The following is a 24,249-nucleotide window of genomic DNA, read 5'->3' as shown; positions in this document are numbered from 1 at the left end:
TTTATAGTACACTTTAAAAGTTATTTTCTCAGTAGTTTCCCTGGGTATTACAACTAACATCTTTTTCTAAAAGATGTTAATTATTTATTTTTAGAGGGAGGGGGAGGGATGGAGAAAGAGAGGGAGAGAAACACTGGCCTGCAACCCAGGCAGGTGCTGTGACTGGGAATCGAACCTGTGACCTTTGGGTTTGTCTTAAATGAAGACAATATAGTTCAGGTTAATAACAACTTAATTTAGATAGTGTGCAAAAAGTTGGCTCCAAGATATCCATTCTCTCCTTTGTGCTATTATTGTCATGTAGATTACATCTTTACACATTATAATCTCTTCAACACAGTTTATAATTATTTCTTTATGTAGGTGGTTTTTAAATCAGAGGAGACTTACCAAGAATACATTTATACTATTTTTTATGTTTACTTATGCAGTTACCTTTACCAGTCCTCTTTGTTTCTTCACATGGATTTGAGTCACTGTCTAGTGTCCTTTCATTTCAGCCTGAAGGGCTCTTGTTAGTATTTCTTTAGTCTGCTAGTGACAAATTCTCTGTGTTAATTCATCTGGAGATGCTTTAATGTTCCTTAATTTTTGAAAGATAGTTTTCCTGAATATAGAATTCTTGGTTGACAGTCTTTTTCTGTCTGCATTTTAAATATGTCACCTCATTGCTTTGTGGCCTGTATGGTTCCTGATGAGAAATCAGCTGTTAATCTCACTAAGGATCCCCTTTATGTAAAGAGTTGCTTCTTTCTTATTGCTTTCAAGATTTGCTCTTTGTCTTTTGAAACTTTGAGTATGATATGTATTGGTGTGGATCTTTTTGTGTTTAACATATTTAGAGTTTATGGGCTCCTTAGACGTGTAGATAATTTTTAAAAAAACAAATCTGAGTTTTCTGTCATTATTTACTTAAATAATCTTTAAGTATTTAGATGTTTTTTAAATATTCTTTCTCTTTTATCTTTCCTCTCCTTCTGGGGCTTCTGTTACTCATATGTTTGCAGGATTGATGGTGTCCCATAGATCTCTGCCACCTTGGTCATTTATCTTCAGTCTTTCTGATGTCTGTTTCACAGACAGGATCATTTTAATTGACCTGTCTTCAAGTTTCCTGGTCCTTCCTTATGTCAATACAAATCTGATACTGAGCCCTTCTGGTAATTTTTTTTCAATTATAATTTTCAACTCTTTATTACCTATTCTGTTGTTTTTATAATTTATATCTCTTTTGATATTTTGTGTTTCATGATACCTTGTTCTCACACTTTCCTTTAATTCTTTGGACATAATTTTATTTACTTCTTTGAACATATTTATAATAGCTGATTGAAGTGCTTTTTCAAATAAGTCCAACATCTAGGTATCTTTAGGAACATTTTTATTGATTTCCCCCCTTGTGTATGGGTCATACTTTCCTGTTTCTTTGCATGTCTTGAAAATTTTTTTGAATACTAAACATTTTAAATAACATAATGTGGAACTCTGGAAATCAGATTTCTCCTTCTCCCCAGAGTTCATTGTCATTGCTCTTCCCACCCTCTCATTGCTTGTTTGTTTAGTGATGTTTTTGGACTGATTATATAATTTGTTTGCTGTTATGTATAGCCACTGAAGTCTCTGCTTATTTAGCTTATTGGTCAGCTAATGATTGGACAGAGATTATCTTAATTGCCTTGAAACAATAAATCTTCTACCCTTGGCCAAAGGACTCTTTGTGTGCCTTTAGTGTTCCAGCAATTTACAACTCTGCTTTAGCCTTCACTTTCTGCTTATTCAGGGTCTCAAGGTCATCCAGAGGTGAGAGATTAGGACCTTCTCTGTTTTTTTTCCCCGGGCACGTGCACAGCCATACGTATGTGTGGTATTCTAGATTCTCAGGAATATGTTAGAGGTTTTCAAAGCCCCTTATGGGCATCCCATTCCTCAGATTTTTATTTTAATATTTTTTGGCCAGGCTCTTGTTTGCCTCAGTTGGTGTCACCACCTTAGGCAGCTGTGATATGAAAAGCTAAAATTGCCACTCTTGCCCTGGCTGGTATATTTCAGTGGATTGAATGCAGGCCTTCAAACCAAAGGGTTGTCAGTTCAATTCCCAGCCAGGGTATATGCCTGGGTTGTGGGCCAGGCCCCCAGTGGGGGATGCGTGAGAGGCAACCACACATTGTTTCTCTCCTTCTCTTTCTCCTTCCCTTCCCATCTCTCTAAAAAAAACCAAATAAATACATCTTTGGAAAAAATTGCTACTTTTTTTTGGTAAATGCTCTGGCTTAGGGCTTTATCCACTGAGCAGGCTCCGAGTTAGGTCAAATAATGATAAATCTTGCAAATAGGGTTTTTGCAGGGAGGTTCAAGACAAGTCAAACAGTGACACTACTCTTGGGGTGGAGCTTTATGAGGAGCCCCAGCCCATAGTGGCCCTTCTAGTGACTGGTTTACATAGCTACTAGGGCCTGTGACTGCTGATTTTCAAGGACATGAAGCTAGAAATTAAAGAATGGAAATAGAGAAAGTTAAAACAACATGAACCTCACTGATCTTTCCAACATTCAGCTCTTTTTCATGAATAAATGATCATTGGATTCTTGTTAGCTTTTAGTTACTTTAAGATTCTGAAAAAGTTGATTTGGATAATTTTTTTGCTAGTGCTTTTATTGCTTTTAAAACCAGAGGAGTAGACTCTCAGAGGTAAGAACTATAATTTTTTAAAAAATCATAAATGAGTTTTAAATTTTTTCTGATGATTTTCTGCATCTGTTGGGATGAGAAAATGATTATTCTTCTTAAATTGTTACTGTGATAAATTACTTGATAGATTTTCTGATGTGGAAGTTCCTAGCTGAGTTCAAGGGCAAGTTATTTTACATCTCTTCTCTGTATTTCAATTTCTTCATTTTCAAAATTGAGACCATAAGAGTATATTCTCATTAGTTCTAAATATTAAAAAGGAAGTTAGAACTGTGTCTGGCACGTAGTGAACCCCTGATGAAGGTCAGCTATTATTATTATCTTTACATTCCAGGGATAAAGTCTACTTAGTCATGGTGTGTTGCAATTTTAGACATACTGCTAGATTCCATTTGCCAATGTTTTATTTAGAATGTTTGCATTCATGCTCATAAGTATGAGGATGGTTTCAAAATCTTTTTTTTACTATTCTTGTCAAATTTCTGTATCAGGGTTATTCTGGCTTAAAAAAAACAAGTTGGGTGCATTGGCTTTCTAATACCCCATTGTGGGATATTATCAAGGAAGGGGGATGGGTGGGTTTTAGAGGATGTGGGAGATGTCAAGCACCCATTCATAATAACCTCACTCCCCTCACCAGTGACTTGCTTAGAAATGAACATACAATGCCATCTTGGCCAAGAAAGACGGAGAGACCAGCATGTCTGCTGGTGGAGAAAGGAGGCTGCCAGGAAAAGTTTTCTGTCTTCTAGAAAGGACACCCAGGCAGGGATGGCCCTTCTTCTTGTGTCTGGGTGTGATGCCTTGGACAAATCCTTAATCTCTGTAATCTCTACCTGTGATGAGAATAGATATGTAAATCACCTGGGCATAACATCCACTTAATATGTTGCAGCTATTACTGTTTTTATTACTCTAACAAGATAATACTACAGAAACCCAAGTTCAGTGTAATTTGTGCTTGAAAATGATACAATGCAGCTTCTAGTCTCAAAGATGGCCATCATCAATCCCTTTCACTACTCCCCCCCCACCCCATACACATGCCTCTTCTCACATTATGAGATACAGCCTATTTCCTTTCTCTTTAAACATGGGCTAACCCTGTGACTGCTCTGATCAATAGAATATAGCAGACATAATGTTCTGGGAATTTTGAGTTTTAAGAGCACTGGAAGCTTTTCTTTTCTCTCTTAGTAGTGCTAGCCCTTGAGATCCTCCCTTTCAGAACCCAGTTGCCCAGCTGTGAGGAGCCCACATCACGTGGAAACGCCACGTGGAGGAGAACGGAGGCTCTCCAGCTGAGAGCTCAGCCAGGCACAGAGCGAGCCATTTTTGCTTGACATTTCTACTTACTTCCCCTCAGACAACTGCAGTCCAGGTGACACTGCACAGAGCAGAAGAGCTACCTATGGCCGCTCAACTTCCAGAACTGTAAGAGAAAAGAAAATGGCTGTTATTTCAAGCCACTAACTTTCAGAGTAGCTTGTTAACGCAGCAAGGATAACAAACACAACTTCTTTAAATGCACTGTAGAATTCTGGCTCGTCACTGAGTTCATATCAACATCCTGTCTGTCCTGTAGGCTGAAACAGTGGGCATTCGATGTCGATGGCCATGGAGGTCCGCTCTCGCTGTCCCAGGTCTCGTCTCCCAGCACCCTTTGGATAAGTTCCGTGTGCTGGGACCACCTCAGCCAACGCCTGCAGCTTCTTCCCGCACTCCCTGGAATGCTTGGAAGGCAACAATGTGCATCACAGGAAGAATATCAGATTTGTGGTCTCATGGCTCAAGTTCAAGACCTAGTTATTTTAGTTACCAGTTATGGGAGCTTAGTCAAGATTCTTAATTTTTTTTGAGTCTCATTTCATTTTCAACTGCAAACTTCAGAAAATGAGAGGAGCTTCACAGAGCAGTAGGCTGGTGCAAATAAGGTAACACATGTGAAAGTGCTTTGAAAACGTATTCTCGGCACATGGTAATTATCATTATCATGCCTCATTGTACCATGAACACCAGGGCATGAGCTCATCAACCAGCAGCCCCTCTTTGTGTTGTATTGTTGAGCTCTCCCTGCTCTCAGAAACAAACCACTGAGAGGGAAGTACATCTATTACCACCATCACCATCGTCATCTTCATTATCCTCGGCAGAAGCATCATTCTTGTCGTTGTTACTGTCACCATCATTACATACCATTTCTTGAGCCTCTCCCATGCTACACCCTCGTCATAGATTCCCACCACAGTCCTTCAGGATGAGTGTGTTACTAACCCGCCTTTACAGGTGAGGACATCAAGGCTAGTTCAGGTTCATCTCCTTGCCTAAGATTATGCAGAAGTAAATTTGGCTCATGGGGAAGTGAAAAACTAGATAGAAAGGACATTTGTTACCATATATATGTTTCTCGTTTCTCCATCCACTTCAGAGAACTAATGACTCTTCTTAAGTGGCTCTGGGGGCATTTGGGATGTCAACACCATTATTAAGCTGTGATGCAAATGGTACTGTTTTGGGGGGGGGACACCCTCTAGCATTGGAATAGTGGCAATGAAGGATGAATCTGAAGCTTTCGACATCCCGAAAGTCCATGGGCTGGAGCTAAGGGGCAGTCAGGCGTCCCTGTTTATTTGCTGTGTGCAGCCATCTCTTGGAATCCGGGCAGGCGCTAATTAGATAGCCGCTTGGAAAGTTGCTCTCACAAACTGGAGACCATCCAAATTGCTCTCTTTGTTCCAGAAGCTTCGGAAGAGCATGCCCCCCTTCCCCAACTCTCTTCCCACCCTATCCTCACTTGCCAAACCTCAAGGACCACAAATACAGCTAATTATGTCAGCTTGGCTTGACATTTGTTTTCCAGATAGCATCTTTCATTAGCGTTGACCTTCCGGCTGCCTGGCTGCTGTACCCGTGGGAGTTGTGAGCGATGTGTTGGTTACCCCAGTGACATGGGAAAGTGGTAGAGGAGGAGGTGGAGGGAGTGGATGATATCTCCAACAGTCCCCAAAACTATGTGTACTTTTTCGTCCCTCCTGCCTGTGCTTCCATAAGGTGGTCCTCTGTGGTTGCCAGAGAGGAAGGTGGTGTGGATTTGTTGGTTGTCTTGGCCTCGAGGATCTTAAAGACACCGGCAGGCTCCAGTGGTAAGTTTTGGAGGGCCATCACTGTCTTCTATTTATTGTTCCTGTACTTCATGTGCTACCAAGCACGTGCGTGCACACACACGCCACGCACCCAGCCCTAGCTGTCAGAGGCTTCTTAGGCAAGATGCGTGGAATTGAATTTGCATCATTTTGCTCCAATGGCATGGACCAAAGGCAGGGGCGTGGTATTGATTTTTGTAAGGGCACAAACTCTTTGCAGGTTCCTTAACTCAGTGCTTAAGCAGAGTTCTGAGCTTGCGAGCCATATTCAAAGGTTTCCGGTACACGATTTTGAGAGGGTCTTGCTTACCAAATTCTCTACAAACTGAGGGGGGTGCATAACGCATAGAGAAATAAGTGTGACTTACTTCTGTCCATAATTTTCTGGACTCCCTGATACTACATCTCAGCAGACAAGCATTTGCCTTTTGCCAGGTGCAACCATACCTCGGTCACACAGTGGTTCCAATCCCAGCCCCAACATGTCCGGGTGGGGAGCCGGCCAAAGAAAGGGCAGAGAAAGGGCTTATCTGTAGACCGATTCCTTGACCATCCATGACTCGTCCTGGCCAACAGGAGAGTGGATAGTACTTCTTTTTCAGTCTTCCATCTCTAACTTTCAAAACTCTTTCTTATTCTAGGTGTGACCAAGGCCACAAGGAGAAACCAGCTGCCCACATTTTGCTTTTCGGGGGAATTATGAATCCACCAGTACCCCCATACCATTTAGCTTCTCAGTCATCTGCCTGTCGGGGGGAAGGAGAGACATAGAACAAAACCAAACCAGCCAATGGGAAGGGGCACTTATCATGTGAAATGGTCATCTCAGCAGGAAACATACAGTAAATAATCATTTACAGACAATGTCATGTTAACGGCATCGAGAAAAAGATTTGAAACGGTGGCCGAGACTCCTCCACCCCAATAGAGTGCGGGATCCAGGTGCAACCCCTATGAAGCTCACGGGCCCGAAGCCCCACAGTTTCCTGCAGACAAGAGAAAAAAAAGAATCCTTTCTCATTTTTAGCCTAGAAAATTTGGCCAGCGTCCCGGCTGGCTGCACTCTATAGAAGTCAGTTCAAATATAGATTTCTTCCCCTCTCCTTGTTTGCGAGAGTTGCTTGCAGAAAGCAGCCAGCAAACCAGTCAGCCAGATGAGTTTCCTTCTTTCACTTGATCAGACAAAGCGTCTCACGTCGCGGTGTCCGTGCTGGAGCCGCGTCAGCTGTCGAGTGCCCAAGAGAAACCGGAGTTTTATTTGTCCGACTGTATAAACTGCGCTGAGAGAGACGGAAGGCAGAAGGCCCTGCTGGGGGTTCACCTGATGACGGGCGCGTGGGCACACCGGCCGGAAAGCCTGCAGCCTGACGTTGGGTGTGGCCTGGGCGTTCCCAGTTCTCCAGCAGCTAAATGAAGTGTATTTTTTTTTATGAGGCAGACACCGTGCTGAGTGCTTCATACCCACTGTCTTATTTAATCTCATGGGGACCTTACGAGGGGCACTGAGCTGGTGAGTGGGGGAATCAAGATTCGAACCCGGGTCCCTCTGACTCGGCCTGTACTGTACGGGTTATTTTAGGAGTTAGCGGTTTGAAGGATCGAGGTCCATACTATCCTCATCTGCCTGAGACTTCACTTGTGATCTTTTCTCTCTTCTTCCTTCTTCTTCTTGTAGGTTTTCTTGTTTTTATTTATTTATTTTAATGGTTGTTCAACTACAGTTTTCTGCCCTTTACCCCCATCCCAGCCCACCCCTCCCAGTCCTCCCCCCTCCCTCCCATCTCCACCCCCTCCCTTGTTATTGTCCATGTGTCCTTTACTCTTCTTCCTTCAAACCCTTCCCCCCTCCCCTCCCCTCCCCTCTCCCCTCTGGTCACTGTCAGCCTGTTCTCCATTTCAGTGTCTTTGGTTATATTTTGCTTGCTTGTTTGTTTTGTTGATTACATTCCCGTTAAAGGTGAGATCATACGGTATTTGTCTCTCACCGCCTGGCTTATTTGTGATCTATCTTCTGGCAGAATTTTCGGATCAAGGATCCAGGCAGCTTGGCCCAACACAAGGCAATAGCAGGAGGCACGAGACCGGGTCAGCTGATCCAGAATGCCTTGTCTGGCAATGCCAAAGTCCATCTTGCAACAGTCTTCCGGTGGTTAACTCTAATCTCCCTCTCTTCCTGCCTCCACCCTCCCCCTCCCCCTCCCATTTCAAAGACAAGAAAACAGGCGTTGTTACTTTCATTCTGGGCAGCTATAAAAAGGAGAAGTTGATTTAGATTGAATGCGGAAGAAGACAAGCAAACAGACGTTGCTGGAACAGGACTGGTACGACCCGAGGGCACGCACGGGAGGTTCGGTGTGCCACAGGTACGCCAGCTTTCACAGGGCACTCACGGCAGGCTGGTGCGGATCTCACTCCCGCGAATACCGAGTGCGCCTCAGTGGCTGCCGCAGCAGCAGTCAGTGGATGCCTGGGCATCCCCAGCAGCCACTGAGCCCAGAACCTGTCTCCTCATTTGACCAGATCTGGGAGAAGACCAGAGTGGTTTAGCTGCCATGTACGGGCATAGACACACTCATGAGCTCCTCACAACAACCCTATGAAATAAGCGTCACCCCCATTTCGTGGGTGCTGACGTGAAAGCCTAGTGAGAATCACAGAGAATTACTCAGAAATCGGAATATAGGAGATTGCTTTCGGTGAATTGTTGCATTATTCCTTCCGAGAGCATGTGGGGATACTGACGGTACTAAGTCACTGCCGGCGAAGTGTTGCCAAGCGCTGGTCCTGCTGGATCCCTCCTCGAAGCAGGAACAAGGCTTATCTGCAATTAGCCCATCCGTTGTGTACAAACAGTCCTAATTGCTGGAAAACAGTGTGTTTTTGTAAGCAGGTTAAACCTTCCCTTCTGAAATCTTGTTTATACTATTAATTGGAGCAACAGACTCTTCCTTTATGGACCCAGACACACTCCGGCCAGGCCGGGCCTGGAGAAGGGTGACAATTTCTCACTCGTCTGAGTTGGGATGTGGGTGTCGATGGACACGCACCTGCCAGCCTGGGTCCCAAGAAACCGGCGGTCGGAGGGCCAGCGGAGTCAGCAGTCACCGAAGGTATTGAACATTCGTGACGAGAAAGGAAAACGACTTTTTTTTCCTGCTACCAGAGAACCTTGAACTCGGTGCCAACAAAACCTTGCCAACTGGAGGTCCCGCTGGGCTTACTTGAACGAACGGATACGACTCCGTTTTAATTAGCACACTAATTGTTTCCCTGCACATGAGTGCGGGGAGAGAACTTGCAAACAGTTTATTTTCTTAAGTGGGTTACAAGGTGCCCCCCGCAGCCCCGTGCGTGGTGCGCCACCGGGCAGCCAACTGTCGTGTTCATCAGACGGCTCACGTCCCGGCCCAACGCGCGCTTCTCGAGCACAGCCCCAGTGGTAGGCTCTGGGTGAGAGCCGGGGGCCCGGACCCTCTCTCCTAGGAGTGCCCTGTAGAGGTCAAGGGTGACATTGTCAAACTCTATCGGCTAGGGTTCCTGGTCGTAAGCAATCAATTCAGGACAGTGAAGAGAAAGGCAGTGTACCAGAGGGGGCGGGGGTAGAGGTGGGCCAGGGAGGGGACGAGAGGGGGAGGAGAACCCCTTGTCTCCGTGCCTGGGAGCCTGCAAACTCAACTGACAAAAGGTAGAGTAACAGGAAGGGAAAAAACCCCCACAAAATTTATTCATATGGGAGCTCACAAAAGAAGTAGCTGGCTAAATGGCTGAAGTTGGGGAAAGGAAAGGAGACGAGAGGCTTTTATGGGAGGAACAAATGGGTTTCTAGGGGAACAAACGGGAGATAAGGAAATTTGCGATGATGTTTGTTTATGCAGGTGCGGGCGGCCTCTTCCATCCTTTCACACCGTAAAACTCCCATAGACGGGGGGGTTTCACTCCCAGAAGTTTCGGCTTTTAGTGAAATAAAGGAAGCTCTGAGAAGGCTTCTCTCCGCACCCGATACTATCAGCTATCTTTAAAGTAATCTGCACATTCACTCTGAGGGCCCGGGGGTGGGGGGGTTCCCACACCTCTCACCGACGGGACCCAGCCCCCTCCTCACTGGTGTCTCCATTTCCCCTCTGGCCACCCACCACCAGCCTGTTCAGAGGGACACATTGAAAATGAAAATCCAGTAACACCACCCGTGTGCTTTGAAATCTCCGAAGACCCGGGGTCCAACCTGGGTTCCTGACCCCCTTCTGTAATGGAAGGAACTGGGGCTCCTTGGAGGAACGCTGGGTTCTAGGATGGGGCTGGGAATGTGTGAGTGCCAGGAAATAAGGAAACGCTCAGAAAACCAGTGGGGGAAGGCACATCGAAGGGGCCCAGGAATCAACTGAAGATGCTCTCAGTAGCCAAAGCGGGAATGCTCTGGGCAACAACATACACCACGTGGAATCGGAATGTGACCCAGAGAACACAGTTAGTATCTGTGGGACCACACTGACATAGGGAAATAACCGGGGAAGAGACCAATCTCCCGGACAGAAGAATTCCAAATAATATATGGAGCTAGTCCCCCTGCCCCCCCAGGGAGGCGAAGCTGGTTTCCCGCCCCTGAGTGTGCACCACACAGTGACGCCTTCTGAACGGCAGGGCACGGCCACAGCAAAAACAGAGCAACTTTGCAGCAGAGGAGCCTGACAAATGCTAACTCAGCCAGCCATCAGGGTCAAAGTCAACAGTTACAAGTCCTGTTGATAGCGCGTACCCTTGATAGGATGGGATGTGCTCGAATGGCCCTTTGCCTCCATGAACTTCCTTCCATCATCCCGGGCGAGTGGCCTATAACCTGTGAAAAAAGCATCGGTCAAAAGGCACGCTGCAGGTCAGTCTGCAAGACACCAGGCCAGTCCTCCTGCCGTCAGCAACAAGGGGAGCCTGGAAACCGTCCCCACCGAGAGGAAGGAGGAGCCTCGGGAGGTGACCTGTGAAAGGAAAGCGTCTTGGACAGAATCCTGGGACAGAAAAGGGACGTTGGGTAAACTTTTAGGAAATCTGAATAAAGTATGAACTTTAATGAGTGAGAGTATATCAGCGTTGGGTCCTCACTTGCGACAATGTACAGGTGCCCTACTAATATCAGGTGTTAATAACAGGGGCACAGGGTAGGGGTATAGGGGATTTCGCTGCACAACCCCTGCAACTTTTCTGTTACACGGCTTATTAACAAACAAAGCAAGATGTCCTTTGGGGCTTCTCATCGAGCTGAGGGTAAAATCCAAGCTTCTCAGTGTGGCTGACAGTGGACAGTGTGACACTGCCCAGTGTGACCTGGCTGGCCTTGGCCTCACACTGCCTCTGGGGCCAACCTGGCTTCTGGGGTCGGCACAGGGCCCTTGCTCTTGGGTCCCCCCCCCCCACTTCCAGAATGTTCTTCCTCTCTCCCTTCAAGCCAGGTCCTTCTCATTTTTCATGTCACAGCTAAAATGTCACCTCCTCCAAGAAGCCATCTGGAGAATGATGAGATATGTCCCTCCTGATTCTCTCCGTCACAGTGCATTTGCTTCCTGCACCGAGTTCCTGCCAGGCCACCTGTGTTTAGGGAGCTGGTCACTGGTGCCCTCCTGGCTTCGCCAGGAGATCGTGCTGACCTGTTCACAACCCCACCCCTGGCACCTTGCAGGGCGTAGGAGCTTATAAATGTTGAAGGGGAGGAGGGGGGACTCGCCTCTGTCAAGCTGTGCTGACTTGCTAGCCTCGTCACGCCCTGTCCGACCTCCCTGCCCCCAGGAAAGGCAACCTTTCCGTTTACTGCCTGAGCCCTGGTCTCTCAACCCTCCAGACGCCTTCTTTGGCTCATCCCCTGTGCACTGCACCCCGAGGCTCCTTAACTGCAGCCGATGCTGTCCTGGGTGTGGGCACACCTCTGCAGAGGTTATTGCTGTGTAATTACAGTGACTCACTCCCACCCTGCTCCACGAGCTCATCGCTGCGTAATTAGGGCCCGCCACACAACACAGTTGTTAACGGGTTTCGCACCTCTGCCTTTTCCAAACTGTATTGTTGTTAAAGCTCCAAAAGTAATTAGTTCGGGGTGATGATGGAGGAAGTTGTGGAGAACAGAGAGTGTTTTTCCCTTTGTCTTTCCCCCTGGCGTGGCGGGGAGGAGGGGCGGGGAGGGTCTTTGAGAAAGGAGCTATTGATTGTTTTGCCCCAAAGCATCCCGCGGAGCTGGGTGCTGCATTGTTTGCGGAACTTTCCAAAATGAATGAAAACCACCGTGTCTTTTGTGCTTAAGGCACATTCCCAATTATCTGTGCTGAAGGCACAGAGAACTTCTTTATACTTGTGAAGGGTGCCTTCCAGAGTTAGAGAAAACTTCTACTCACCAGGGGCCAGTGGGGGATGGCAGAGGGAGCTGGCTCCTGTTCAGCGGGCACCGGCTTCTCCTTGGGGTGGTGGTGAGTTCTCTGGGGAGAGGGAGGTGGCGGTGGCGGGGGCACAATACGAATGCACTTACTACCTCTGAGCTGCACACTTTAAATTAGTGAAAATGGTGCATCTTCCCTTGTGTGCATTTTACCACAATAAAAAGAAACCCGGTGGTGTATTTTTTTAAAACTCAAAAGTGTCACGGTATTAGTGATAAAAGGAAAGGTCAGTTATACTGCAAGTTCACAGTAAGACCCCAGTTTTTACTTTTATTTTTACTTTTAAAATGTAAGTATTTATTTTTTTAGAGGGGGGAAGGGAGGGAGAAAGAGAGGCAGAGAAGCCTCAGTCGGCTGGGGACTGGACCGCATCCCAGGCACGTGTCCCGACCGGGGACCAAACCAGAGAACTTTCTCTCTGCAGGATGAGGCCCAGTGAACTGAGCCACACTGGCCGGGGCCCCACTTATTATTTTAAAAATTACGGATAACAAATAAGAGACTGGAAATAAGAGGCTGGAAATAAAGAAGTCAAAATAATAACCGATTATTCCTGAGTGGGGGTGATTTCTACTGTCTTCTTTGGACTTCTCTATGCTTTTCCAATTCTGCGTTTGACAATATGTGTTTGTGTATCTTTTGTAATCGGATGAAACCGACGCGCAGCCTGGTGAACGTTCTCAAGGCCACTGAATTGTATGCTTTAAAGTGGTTGTGATGGTGAACATCGTGAGGTATATTTTGCCATGATAAAAATACGTTTCAGAGAGACAAGGCAACTTGTGTGAAAAACATCACTTCCCTGGGTTTTTCCGAGGCCGGTATTTTCCAAATTTGCCATCCTCCTCCCCCCTCCCCCCTCCTCCCCTGCTGTGTGGTCCAGCGTGGAGGTGGGGCAGGGAGAGACCAGGATTGGGAATGAGACCGAGTGGCCGAGAGATGCCAGGCATGGGTTTCAACGCTCCTCAGTACAACCCAACATTGCGGCTCCTCCAGATCAGATGGGAAGCCTTCTGTAACAAGAGGCTTTTATTTTTTTTAAGAGTCTACTCAAGATGCGTTACGATTCAAATTGAGGCCACGTTAAGCTAACCCTCGTATTTTCTATGAAGTAAAGATGGCCAAACGGGATAGCCTAAATGGGCTCGCAGGGGAAACAGCCACAGAGCTTCAGAAGCTCAGATGAACTCTTTGAGAGCACAAAGGCACCCCGTCGCCGTGACACTCGTAACAAAGAGAGCTGCATCATATTTGGGTGGTGTTTCCAACCTGCTGAAGTGCATTCGGGGCTCTTCTTTATCAGCGATCGTGAGAAAAGCTCTTCTTTCGCAATGGGGAGAGGCCAGAGCCTGTTCGAATCTGCTTTTAACCGCCCAGGAGACAGGGGGCTTGGCTGGTGCTGGACCAGGACCGTCCCTAGAGTGAAGCCCCAAGGAGCCTAAGAGGGCGTGGGCTTACGGGGCAAGGGGGAGCCACTCCTCGCCTGTCTCACGAAGGACAGGGGGTGCAGGGGGAGAGCTGACCGGGAGCACGCAGGAGCTTGGTTAAAGGGAGGTTACCCAGGGAGCCTGCGTGGTCCACTGAGGGCGGAGGGAGCCTGGGTGTCTGTCCACCAACCCCTGCCAGTTAGGCTCCTTGGGGGGCTCCTCCTGGGCTGAGCCAGCCTGCCCCTTGCATGGGCAGCGGGTAAGGCTCTTGGTTAGCGTGAGAGTGCCAACAGTTTCATCAGAGCAGTTGTGCTCGGCACTGTAAGAACCGGGGGGCTTTGCATCCCATTATCGTGGGCCAGAGGGAAGAGGGGCTGTTTGAGGAAAGAGGGAAGGCAGGGAGCTGCCTAGCTTGGACACAGGAAGGCAGGCCCGCTGGGTAGTGCCAACACCGGGTCACGGTGCCCGATGGCACATTCCAAACAGGGATACAGCGTGGCTGTGGCTTCCTCTGAGCCACGCCCTGTGGCCACTCTGTGCTGGCACCCAGGACACCTGCGGAGTGACAGGTGAAGGAGTCTCGTGTGCAGTGTGGGGCGCCCGATCACGGGTGGGGGTGTCGGTGCGGAGGAGCTGAGGCCGCATTTTCAAGGCCTTGAAGGATGCGTACTCACGTCACAGCTGGGAGAGCCCTCTGAGCCTTCGCTACTTCATCTGCAAAATGGGACGATGATGGCTCGGAGAGTCTGGGTGGAGACTCGGGCTGGGGAAGGTCATGAGCATGTGGGCCACGTGTCACTCATCACCCAGCAGGCCAGCCCGGCTTGTGCACATGGAGACTGTCTCGAGGTCTCTAACAGCCACAAGGGAGTCCACCCCACACCCCAGCTTTTTAAAGCGGGTCCCACAGCCGCATTCAGGGGGTGGAGAAGCTGAGGGGAAGGGGGGAGTTGGGCTAGTTGTGCCATGTACTGTGGGTGTTTGGAGGGTAAAGTGAGGGTAAAGCATATGAGTAGAGCTCTCATTAGCGTCGGGACGGCTCAACAGAGGTATGACAGAGATGACATGTGTCCCTTCCTTTTTAATAATAAAATGGTCGCTGGAACAATAGGTATGAAATAGTAATTTTTATTTTTTGTGAAATGTCTTATCTTCGTTCCCTCCCCTCTGCAGCGAGGGTGACCACTTCCGGACAGCATGTCTCCGGGAGGATTCAACCTGCAGGGAGCCCGGTGCAGGTGCCGCCGGGGTCTTATTCTGGTTACAGGGCCCGAGTCTCCCCTTCCTCCCCGCAGGCAAGAAGGCAACCCAGACACCACCCTTTTTCATTTTTTGTTTTATTTTGACCCATGTCCCACTTTTCAAAAAACAGAGGCTGGGAGCTGTTTGCAGAAACGCTCCTGCAGGCCGGCTGGCCTTTCTTCCGGCTCCTGGTGAAACCTCCGCACCCTCGGAGTCTGCTCTCCCTGAACGCGCACCTCCTCCCTTCGTGTGTCACCCCCCTCCCTCTCTCTGCTGCAGCCTCCCAGCTGCCCGGGGGTGGGGGGGCTCCTCCCAGCCGCAGCTCCAGGGGACTCCCGGGCCACCCTGGGGCCACCAGGTCCTCCCAGGGAAAGGTGACCAAGGCGGGCAGCGCTGGGCACCTGCCGTAGCTATACCCATCTAACCCCCCCTTTCAGTGGCCCTGAGTGGCTCCCCCTCCCAGTCTGTGAAAGGAAGGAGGCCCTGCGCCTGCTCGAGCTTCCCAGCTCCCCGCGGTGCGGCTCTCAGCGGCATGGGCGCCCCGCTGCGCTGTGGCCGGCGCTCGCTGTGGGCAAGCGCTTCCTGCCTTGAGCCTGGAGCTCGCATCAGCAGCCGGTCCATTCTCACCCCAGCTGAGGGGCTTGGAGGCTCAGAGCCTCAGAGCCTGGATGAGCTACAACATCAGTAACTTGAGCACACCCCAGACCTTGTCAAGCCAGACAGGGCCCTGCAGCTTAAACCTCAGACACCAGGGAGCTGGCCCGGGCAGCCCCACCCCCCACTGGCAGAAGACACCAAGACTGACCTGAGTGCAGAACTTGGGCTGGGTGTTTTACCCATATTCTCTTGCTTCTTATAACACCCACGATGGGCCGGTAGTGGCAGGCCCATTTTACAGATGCAGATCATGAGGATCAGAGAGTTGCAGAAAAGTTTATTTGAGTTCCAAGTTCAAGGATAGACTACACTTGATTGGCGTGGGTGGAGAAGGCCTTGGGGGCAGCCACGGGACGGCTGATGCCAACTTCCTGGCCCCCGTGCCCCCCGAGAGGGGCATGGAAAGTCTACCATGTTGAGAGTGGGTCTGGCTCCAGTACGCTTTTAAGGACACGGAGGGTCCCTGAACTTGCTATGAAGGCTAGGTCTCCCGTCCTCTCTGAGCTTCAGTTTTGTCACCTGTAACATGGGGTGTAGGGAGGGTCAACGAGATGACACGTAGAAAGCCTCTCGTGCAGTGGCTGTGCAAGACCCGGGCCCTGTCTTACATCCCGGCTCCAGGAGCACCTCGGGGCGGGAAGCCTGGGGCGGCCCCTCCAGAGAGCCTGGCCGTCCAGGCTGGGGCACTTACAAGGGCAGCCCCGTGCCCTATCAGAGCGGGGCCTGGGCCTAACCCCTGGCAAAGGCTGTGGCTTCTATGGTTGTTTGGACAACCCTGCTTATTCCAGACCAGACCTAGGCTGGGTTTCTCTTGTAAATATTGACAGAGGCCCCAGACAGAGAGGAATAAGAAAACAACGGACGTTTTATTTGTGACAGAAAAAAACAAATCTACAGACCCACCAGGAGGGGGGAATGTTAAATAAACCATGGCACAGCCGCTGGATGGAATATTGTGCAACTATTGAAGTGTTGTTTACCGAGGGCTTGTAATAACACGGGGAAATGCTTATTTCCAAACGCTAAGTGGAAAAAAGGAAGCGACTGAGTTGTATACTCAGCATAATCACACGCAGGCGAAAGTCAAGCCCAGCCACACCAGAGGGACGCACGCCACGGCGGGGGTTAATTGGGGAGATTTTTTTTATCCTTTTCTGCATTTTCCAATTTTTCTTTTTTTTCCGTAATGGCATGGTTAGTCTCACGCAGAAAGCAAACCAGACGTAGGGTATTTTTTTTTCCTTGAAGAAGAAAGACCTCTTATGGGGCAAGCAGGCCCGAGGACCCAGGGGGAAGCTTTATTTGACATAGAGGCTACTTGGAGGCTGAGGGCTCCAGGTAGGCAGACAAGGCTGAAAAACAAGGTCAAGTGGAAGTCCTAGCCCCGGAACCCATGGGGTCACGTGGGCCGGCTGGCACGCACCCACACGTCCAGGTGTGGCGTCTGTGTGGTTGTCCTGGTCGTTGTTCTGGCTTTCGCCCCTACCTGTGCAAACGCTGCTTCTCTCCCGGGAACGTCGTGTATCCCCAAGTGAGGACCCTCTTTTACAGGTGTCAGTGGGACAGGATTCTCTCCCGGACGTGACAGGCAGAACGGCTGGGCTCCTGCCCCCTTCACACCCTGAGCTGGGCCTCCTGGGGGCAGACCTGCACTCTGCTGCCCTTGTGACAAGGGCCTTCGGGTGGCATGGCTTCCCGTGCCCTGAGCTGGCCCTGGTCTAGGCAATTCCCCAGATTCCCATTCAGGTCCCTGCTCGGTGTCATCTTATCGGAAGGCCTGCTCGCCCTCTCCCCCTGGGTTGCCTTCTCCGTCGCTACGGCCCTGATGCAGCACGGGTCCTATTTACTTATGTACTGTACCAATTTCTTCAAAACTGCCTGTTTTCCTCCATTAGAACCCGCACCTGCAGGGCAGGGCTCCCTGCAGGGTGCTGCAGCGCCTCCAGCACCAGGAAGGGTGGCCGGCCGCAGCCTTCTGTCAGCGAGCCCTGACCTCCGGGGCTCCGGGTGGCAGTCGTGGCCCCTGGACTGCCTGCTCTGCCACAGCGGCCCTGACCACGCTCATCCCTCACCCAGCACCAGAGATGAGAGATGCATCAGCTCTAATGGGTGACGATGGCCGGGCCCTGTGCTGAGACCCGTCTGAGGCCCTGAGAAAGCCTCAACAGGAAAAGGGGTGACAATCGGTTAGTGCCGTCTGTCGGGGGGACCAGAGGGAGGCAGAGACAGCATGTCACGCCTTCTTCCCAGCTCAGCCCGGACCCAAAGCCAGCTCTCCCTGGGGTCATGGAGACCACAGCTGCCCTCACTGTGTCTGGAGCTTTGCCTCCTGGTCCCTGGAACCATTTCCCTTGTCCTGCCATAAGTACGCAGTGGGCTTGTCCTCCACCGGACTCCTCACCTGCCCCTGACCCTGGGGCTGGATCTGGCTCCCCTTGCCCCAGCTCCCACACAGGGTTCTCTTCCCAAGCAAACCCCAGCCTGGCGCCACCGTGCCGATGCCACCTCCTAGTGATGTCATGGCAGCAGCCCCCAGTCTCCTGGGTTCCTGGGAGGTTCATGCCTGAGTGTTGGCTCTGACCTTGAGCATAGCCTTGGTGAGGGACCACTCCTCCCAGGCACCAGTCTTAGCTACTTTCCTCTCTCAACCTCCAGTTTAGGAATAGACTAAGCAGCTTCACCCCCCGGGCCCCGGGCCCCATGTGGCCCACGGAAAGCCCTGTGTCCTGGCCGAGCTCCTTCTCCGTCTCCGTTCCCATCCTGCATCTTTCAGACCGACCCTGGCTCAGCCCAAGCAGCTGCGGGGAGCACCAGCTCCTGCCCGGACCCCCAGGAACTCGGGAAGAACTTTCTCCCGATGCTCTTGTTTGTGTCCTCGTGAAGAAGGGCATGAGTGGTCCTTTCCATTTCCAAGAGAGGGACGCTGACGTCCTTAACGTCCTTATCTCTGACCCGTCAGCCCTGGTGTGGTGCGCCCCATCTCTGCGTCTTTCCTCCGTGCTGCTTGTCACATGGGAGGAGTGTCTGCCCCCTGGCTCCCGGCTGTGGCCAAGAGCTGGACAGCTCCTCTGTCTGTGTGAGCCTCTCCCTTGGGGATGGAGCAGGGCCGTGGTTAGAGACGGGGCCAGTCTCTCTCTCTTCCCTCCAGGGCAACGGGGAACTTCTGGGTTTGGAGGTCTCGTCCCCTGGAGAAGTTCCCAAACCCGATGGCAAAGGAGACCCCAGCTTCCTGATGCATCACCTCCAGTCCCCCAGCTCCACCCTGGGCCTGCCCGTCCCTGGTCCTCTCCTGTCTGGTGCTGACCAGGGGGCAACATGGCGCAGGAACGGCAGACCACGCCGTTGGCTCTCACCCGCCCGAAAGGGTTGGCCGGTCGGCGGAGGCTGTTCCCCGCCCCTGGGGTGTGAGGCTGGGGTCCTGGGGCAGCTGTGCCATGAAGAGCTCTGAGACGTGGAGAGAGGGTCAGTGGGCCCCAGGGGGACAGTGGCCCTTGGACCACCTTCTCCTGCCTCCCTCAGGACTGACGATATCCCTAACAGGCCCCTATGAGAAGATGTCCCTTGTCAAATGTCAAATGGCTGCTACAAATGGAGGTTTCTCGTGCTAGAATTCCAGGTAATAAGGAGAACTGAAGTGGGCTTTGGTTAATTTACTCTGAAGAAACAAAGAAAAAGAGAGAGAGAGAGAGAAAGAGAGAGAGAGGGAAAGGGGGAGAGAGAGAAAGGAAGGAAAAGAAAAGAAAAAAAAGAAAAGAAAAGAAAAAATAAAAAGGAAAGAAAGCCCTCCAGCTTTAACTGTGTGACTTCCCCCACCTTCTGTCCCTCTGGCTGGGCCCCTGGGGTGGCCCCGGGCACCTGCCTGAACCACCTCCCTTGACTGCTTCCCCCTGTGTCCCAGGTGCTTCTGGGAACCTCGGCCGTGGAGGCTTAGGGCCAATGTTTAGGAAGGGGCCCATCTCCAGTGGGGTCAGCTTGAGGGGTCACGGCAGTAAACCGGCACCGGAATCACAGTTGTCATAAGGTTGTGTCCCTGAAGTTTGCTGGGGTCCTGGAGCCCCCCCAGAATTCAGACTTGAAGCCAGCCCTGCAGAAGCGGCTGCCCTTGGCCTCGGAACCCCAGTCCTGAGTTCTCTTTTCCCGCTTGCCCCCAGCAGCCCACGGACAGCACGGACGCACCCCAGAGCCCCAGCCAGTGAAGGAGGGAGGACTAGGATCCACCTTCTGGGGCTCAATTCCTGGCCGCCTGATCTCCCAGAAACGGCCCTGGAGCCGCCGCGGGCAGGGGCTGCCCAGCAGAAGGCGGCTAGACCCTGGTCTGAGGCACGTGGGGGCCGGGCAAGGCCAGGACGGTGGGCAGGAGGGTGCCCTGGGGGGAGGGGAAGCTCCGCAGCTCCTTGGGCACAAACCTGGGGGAGACGGGGTCAGCCAGGAAGAGGAGCGTGCGCCGGCGCCCCACGCAGTAGATGAGGTTGTCCACCACGGCGCACTGGAAGGCGTCGGGGTAGGGCGTCCGGTACGTGGCGCACTCGTACCAGAGGCGGGCGCTGGCGCTGCAGCGGTACACGCCGATGCCCAGGCTGCGGTTGAGGTCGAAGCGGTAGAGGAAGCCGCCGACCGCCACCATCTCGGCCGTGCGGTCCTTGCCGCCCGCCGCGGGGCCCACCTGCCAGCGCTGCTCCCGCGTGGAGAAGCGGAGCAGCAGGTAGCGCAGCGTGCCGCCCGTGACGAAGATGTCCCCGGCACACGCCGTGGCCGTGTGCGCCAGGGCGAAGGTGTCGTTGGGGAGTGGCGGGGCAAAGTTCCAGCGGTCCAGGCGCGGGTCGTAGCGCTCGACTGTGTTCAGGCACTCGCCCCCGATGGCGTACAGGTGCCCGTCCAGGGCCACCAGCTGGCAGTGTGGCCGGGCCTGGTTCAGCGGGCACACCTCGCTCCAGATCTCGGTCAGAGGGTTGTAGCAGAAGACTCGGTTGGAGGGCCGGCCCCCGGCCCCCTGGCAACCGGACACCACGAAGACGTAGTTGAAGAGACTGCAGATGGCACAGCCCCGGGACACAGCCTCCGGGGGCAGATGGGTCAGCGGGTGCCAGACATCCTGCTCATCGTCATAGCAACAGAGGCGGCCAGAGTCTTCCTGGGGGCACACGTCGGCCACCACCAGGCGCTTGCGGCCCCGCAGCCGTCGCCGAAGGACCAGCTCCCTCTCTGCCCCGCTCAGGCGCCCATAGATGTCTGGGCTGCGCAGGACCTGGAGGTAGTTGTCACTCATCACTTTGTAGGCAGCCTCCTTCAGGGCCTCCAGCTTCTGCCGCTTGGCCAAGGTCAGCACCTCGTAGCAATTTCCCAGATCCAGGTGGACCTCTGGGGCTGGACCTGGGGAGGTGAGAGGGAAGTGGAAGAAACTGGTCCCCGCCACCAGCTGTAGGTTGGGCTCCCCGCCGCTGCCGCTGCTTCCGGCTGAGCTGGACTCCACAGACCGCCCGGCTGCTGCCGGGCCGCTGGGCGGGGCGCTCCGGTCGGGGGAGGATGGAGCAGGGCTCCCGAAGCTGTTGAGCTGCAGCTGAAGCTCCGGGTTCTCCACGATCTGAAGGAGGCTCTCCTTCCTGCTGAAGCCTCGCACAGGGGGCGACAGCACAGGCTGGGAGGAGGCGGCTGGATGGGCTCCACCTTCTCCGTCATCGTGGTGGCCTCTGGGGACGGCCCCTGTTCCCAGGGGGCCTGGCACAGCGGGTGGAGCCCCGGCCAGGGCTGCTGCCCCGGGGGCCAGCCCGCCTCTGGAGGTGGCCTGAGAGGTAGATTGCACGTAGTACTCGTACACCTTGCCCTGCAGCCTGGGCCCGGTCCCTGCCGCCTTCTCCCTTATGAAGTTCTCCTCGACTCGAACCTGGGCCACCGACAAGAAGGTGTAGGAGGAGTTGGTGGCTCCCTCCTGCTGCTGCAGGGCCAGGCCCACGTCCGAGGCAGCCTGCAGGGACCCGGCCTCTTCCCCACTCGCTCCTGTCGCACGAGTGACGACCCAGCTCTTATTCACGTCACTCTCGTCTTCCGAGTGGGCCGCCCAGGGCTGGTGTGGGGACCCCTGTGCCCCAGCCCCCGGCTGCTTGGGGTGGCCACCTTCCCACCATGAGGCAGGCTCACCCTCCACACCACTGCCGTCCACCGCAGCCAGGCCAGGCGGGGAGCTTTTGGGTTCACTGCCCTGCTGGGGGCGGCGGGGCAGCTCGGACTCACTGCCAGCAGCTGTTCCGGCTCCCTGGCCACTGCAGCGGGGAGGTGCCAGGCCAGACTCCAGGCACCGCCTGCTCAGATCCTCACCAGTGCCTGTCCTCTCTGGCTCCCAAGCCCCTTCGGCTTCCGAGTCACTGGAAGAGGCTGCTGTTGCCAGGACTTGGGAGCCCCTCCGACTGTCCCAGCCGCAGCCCGGCAGTGGTGCTCCCGGTTCCTTGCTCTCCCTCCGGCGTCTCAGCCCCCAGCGGGGCGCCCCAGGAGCAGCCCCCTGGACTTCAGGCTGTCTGGAGCCTTCTGCCTCCTCCTCAGCCTTGGCCTTGGTGTTCCTGTCCCACAGCGGGGCCCGGGCAGGCCTCGACTTGTACAGCCTGTAGGCTGCGGTCACCAGGAGCAGGGCGGCGGCGGACAGCACCACCTTGCCGGTCAGCTGCATGTCCAAATGCCAGTCCTGGGCCTCGGCTCCTCCTCCTCCTCCAGGGAGCATGTTTCCCAAGCCAACCTGGGGCTGAGGAATCTCAAGAATCTGATTAATAATTACCCAATGGGAGCCGGTTCCTTGTTCCTGCTGAGCTGAGAGGAGGAGGTTCTGGGCCGGCTCTGGCTGGCCCGCGGAGGAGTTGAAGCAAAGGTGACTTTGAGCTGGCAGAGGGCGGCCCCCCGGAGCCCCAGCTGGCAGATCTCCACGCTGGCCTCCTAGGATCCTTCAGTGCTTTCCCTGGTGGGGGGTGGGGGGGGGGTCAGCCTGGGTGGCTGAACTTGCACCTAGCCACCTGAGGCCGCAGTGGCTAGAGGATGTCCAGAGTGTCCAGCTGGCCCATGAAGAGGGAGGAAGCTCTTGACCAAACAGTCACCCGATGCTAGGAAACGCGTGGGGTTGGTTATTATTTGTGTGTGTGTGTGTGTGTGTGCTTTATTTTCTCTTTTGCAAATTGACGGAGCTGGGCGGGTTGGGCGTGGCGAGTGTGGGACAGGTGGCGCCACCGCAGGTGCGGCAGGAGGCCCGCCTGGGTCTGTTTCCTTTCTGCGGGGGTCTGCTGGCCCCCGCAGTGGGGGCTGGGGCCTGCATTTAGCAGCAGGGGAGGCTGAGCCGGGACCTCGGCCAAGCCACCTGACCCGGCCCTTTCAGCACAGCTGCCCCCTGACGGAGAGAACTGGACATTCTGAGAGAGCCTGGGGAAAACACTTGGCACCACACCCAGAGCCGGGGCAGACGTGGGGCATCTTCTCGCCCTCCAGGCCAGACACCCCCATTGGACGAGAGGCCGAGAGAGACTCGCTCAAACCATCCCCTAGGGCTGCGGGTGCCAGAGCCAGACCACTGGCTCTGCCCCTTACCAGCTGTGTGGCATTAGGCAAGTGGCCTCACCTCTCTGTGCCTCAGTGTTCTCCTCTGAAAAACGGGGGTAGCCGCACACAAGCCTCCTAAGGTCGTCGTGGTGAGAACAAACGGGGTTAATGTGTGTGACGCTTGCAGGGCTGAGCTCTACCTCGTGCGAGCTCAGTGACTGTCACTGGTGACATCAGCCTCTCTATTAATCATCGTCAGCTGGACCTCCTGAAGCACAGATCTAATTGTGCTCTCGGGGTCCCCAAAGGCCAGGATCTGGAGGTCAAACCTGTGCCCCCTACAGGGACGGGGCAGGGAAATCGAGGCCCCACTGTGTGATGGTGCCCGGTGGGCCGGCCCCCCATAGCCAGAACCCACTGTCCCAGAGATACTTACTCTCGGTAGCGATGTGATCCTTCCTGATTTCCAATCGATGGCGTCTCATTAAAACATGAGACTCAAACTGACTCTGTGAGCCGAAGGAAACACAGGCTGGGGAGGCATTTGGCTCTGAGCCTTGGCCAGGCGGAAATCCTGATGTGCGCCTGCGTTCACAGCTCCCACCGCTCCAGCCTCAGTTTACTCTTCCCGTTCATCTCCTGCGGGCTGTCTCACGTGCCCGGCTGGGGGCTGGGGCTCCGGCCGACTCTCCTTGTCTTCCCCGGCCGCATCCCTCCAGCCCCACAGAGTCCGCTCAGAGGCTGGGCCTTCCCACGCCTCCTCCCCGGCACCTGTACCCTCCCAGGATTATCTTCTGCTTCTCTGGGTCTCTCGTCCTTCTCTGCTCCTCTTTCAGCCTCTGCCACGGGCCACGGGTCAAAGTGCACTCTGTTCTCCTCCTGCTGGAGGCTGAGTCCCCCGGGGTCTGGGTGTGAGCAGGAACAACCAGGACGACAGCCAACATGCACCGTGTCTTTCCGTGGGCACAGCGGGGGTGGGCACGCTGGATGATTCTCATCTAACGCTCAGTGATTTTGGGGGAAAGATACAATTGTCACCCCCATTCTATGGCCGCCCCAAGGTTATGTCTGTTTGCTTGCAAACAGACTGAAACAGGTGGCATTTCTCCGGAAGTCAGGCCTCCCCGGCCTGTCCCACCACCGGTGACTGGCGGCAGGGTTTCC

The 24,249-nt window shown here is 53.1% G+C and overlaps 1 protein-coding gene across 4 annotated transcripts; it reads right to left on the bottom strand.

Moving 5' to 3' along the window:
• Positions 1–4,321: 4,321 nt before the first annotated feature.
• Positions 4,322–22,968, bottom strand: KLHDC7A (kelch domain containing 7A). 4 transcript variants are annotated; one of them, XM_036025392.1, is made up of 3 exons: positions 19,429–22,961; positions 7,584–7,594; positions 4,322–4,333 (listed from the first exon to the last, which is right to left on the bottom strand). In XM_036025392.1, exon 1 carries the CDS (start codon positions 22,280–22,282, stop codon positions 19,877–19,879), a length of 2,406 nt encoding a protein of 801 aa, XP_035881285.1. In that variant the 5' UTR covers positions 22,283–22,961; the 3' UTR covers positions 4,322–4,333; positions 7,584–7,594; positions 19,429–19,876. The 4 variants fall into 4 exon arrangements, with proteins under 4 accessions (XP_035881285.1, XP_035881286.1, XP_035881287.1 ...); XM_036025393.1 differs by lacking the exons at positions 4,322–4,333; positions 7,584–7,594 and adding an exon at positions 9,318–9,368 and having other exon boundaries at positions 19,980–22,968; XM_036025394.1 differs by lacking the exons at positions 4,322–4,333; positions 7,584–7,594 and adding an exon at positions 15,834–19,228 and having other exon boundaries at positions 19,980–22,966.
• Positions 22,969–24,249: the final 1,281 nt, after the last annotated feature.

This window comes from Phyllostomus discolor, chromosome 5 (assembly GCF_004126475.2).
Source record: "Phyllostomus discolor isolate MPI-MPIP mPhyDis1 chromosome 5, mPhyDis1.pri.v3, whole genome shotgun sequence".
Lineage (NCBI taxonomy): Eukaryota > Metazoa > Chordata > Mammalia > Chiroptera > Phyllostomidae > Phyllostomus > Phyllostomus discolor.
The sequence above is the reverse complement of the archived record's forward strand: the minus strand, read 5'-3'. Positions and strand labels throughout refer to the sequence as shown.

Bases quoted from the DNA above. Each gene is read 5' to 3' on its own strand.
- KLHDC7A (XM_028513027.2), bottom strand. From the start codon at position 22,282: ATGCTCCCTGGAGGAGGAGGAGGAGCCGAGGCCCAGGACTGGCATTTG.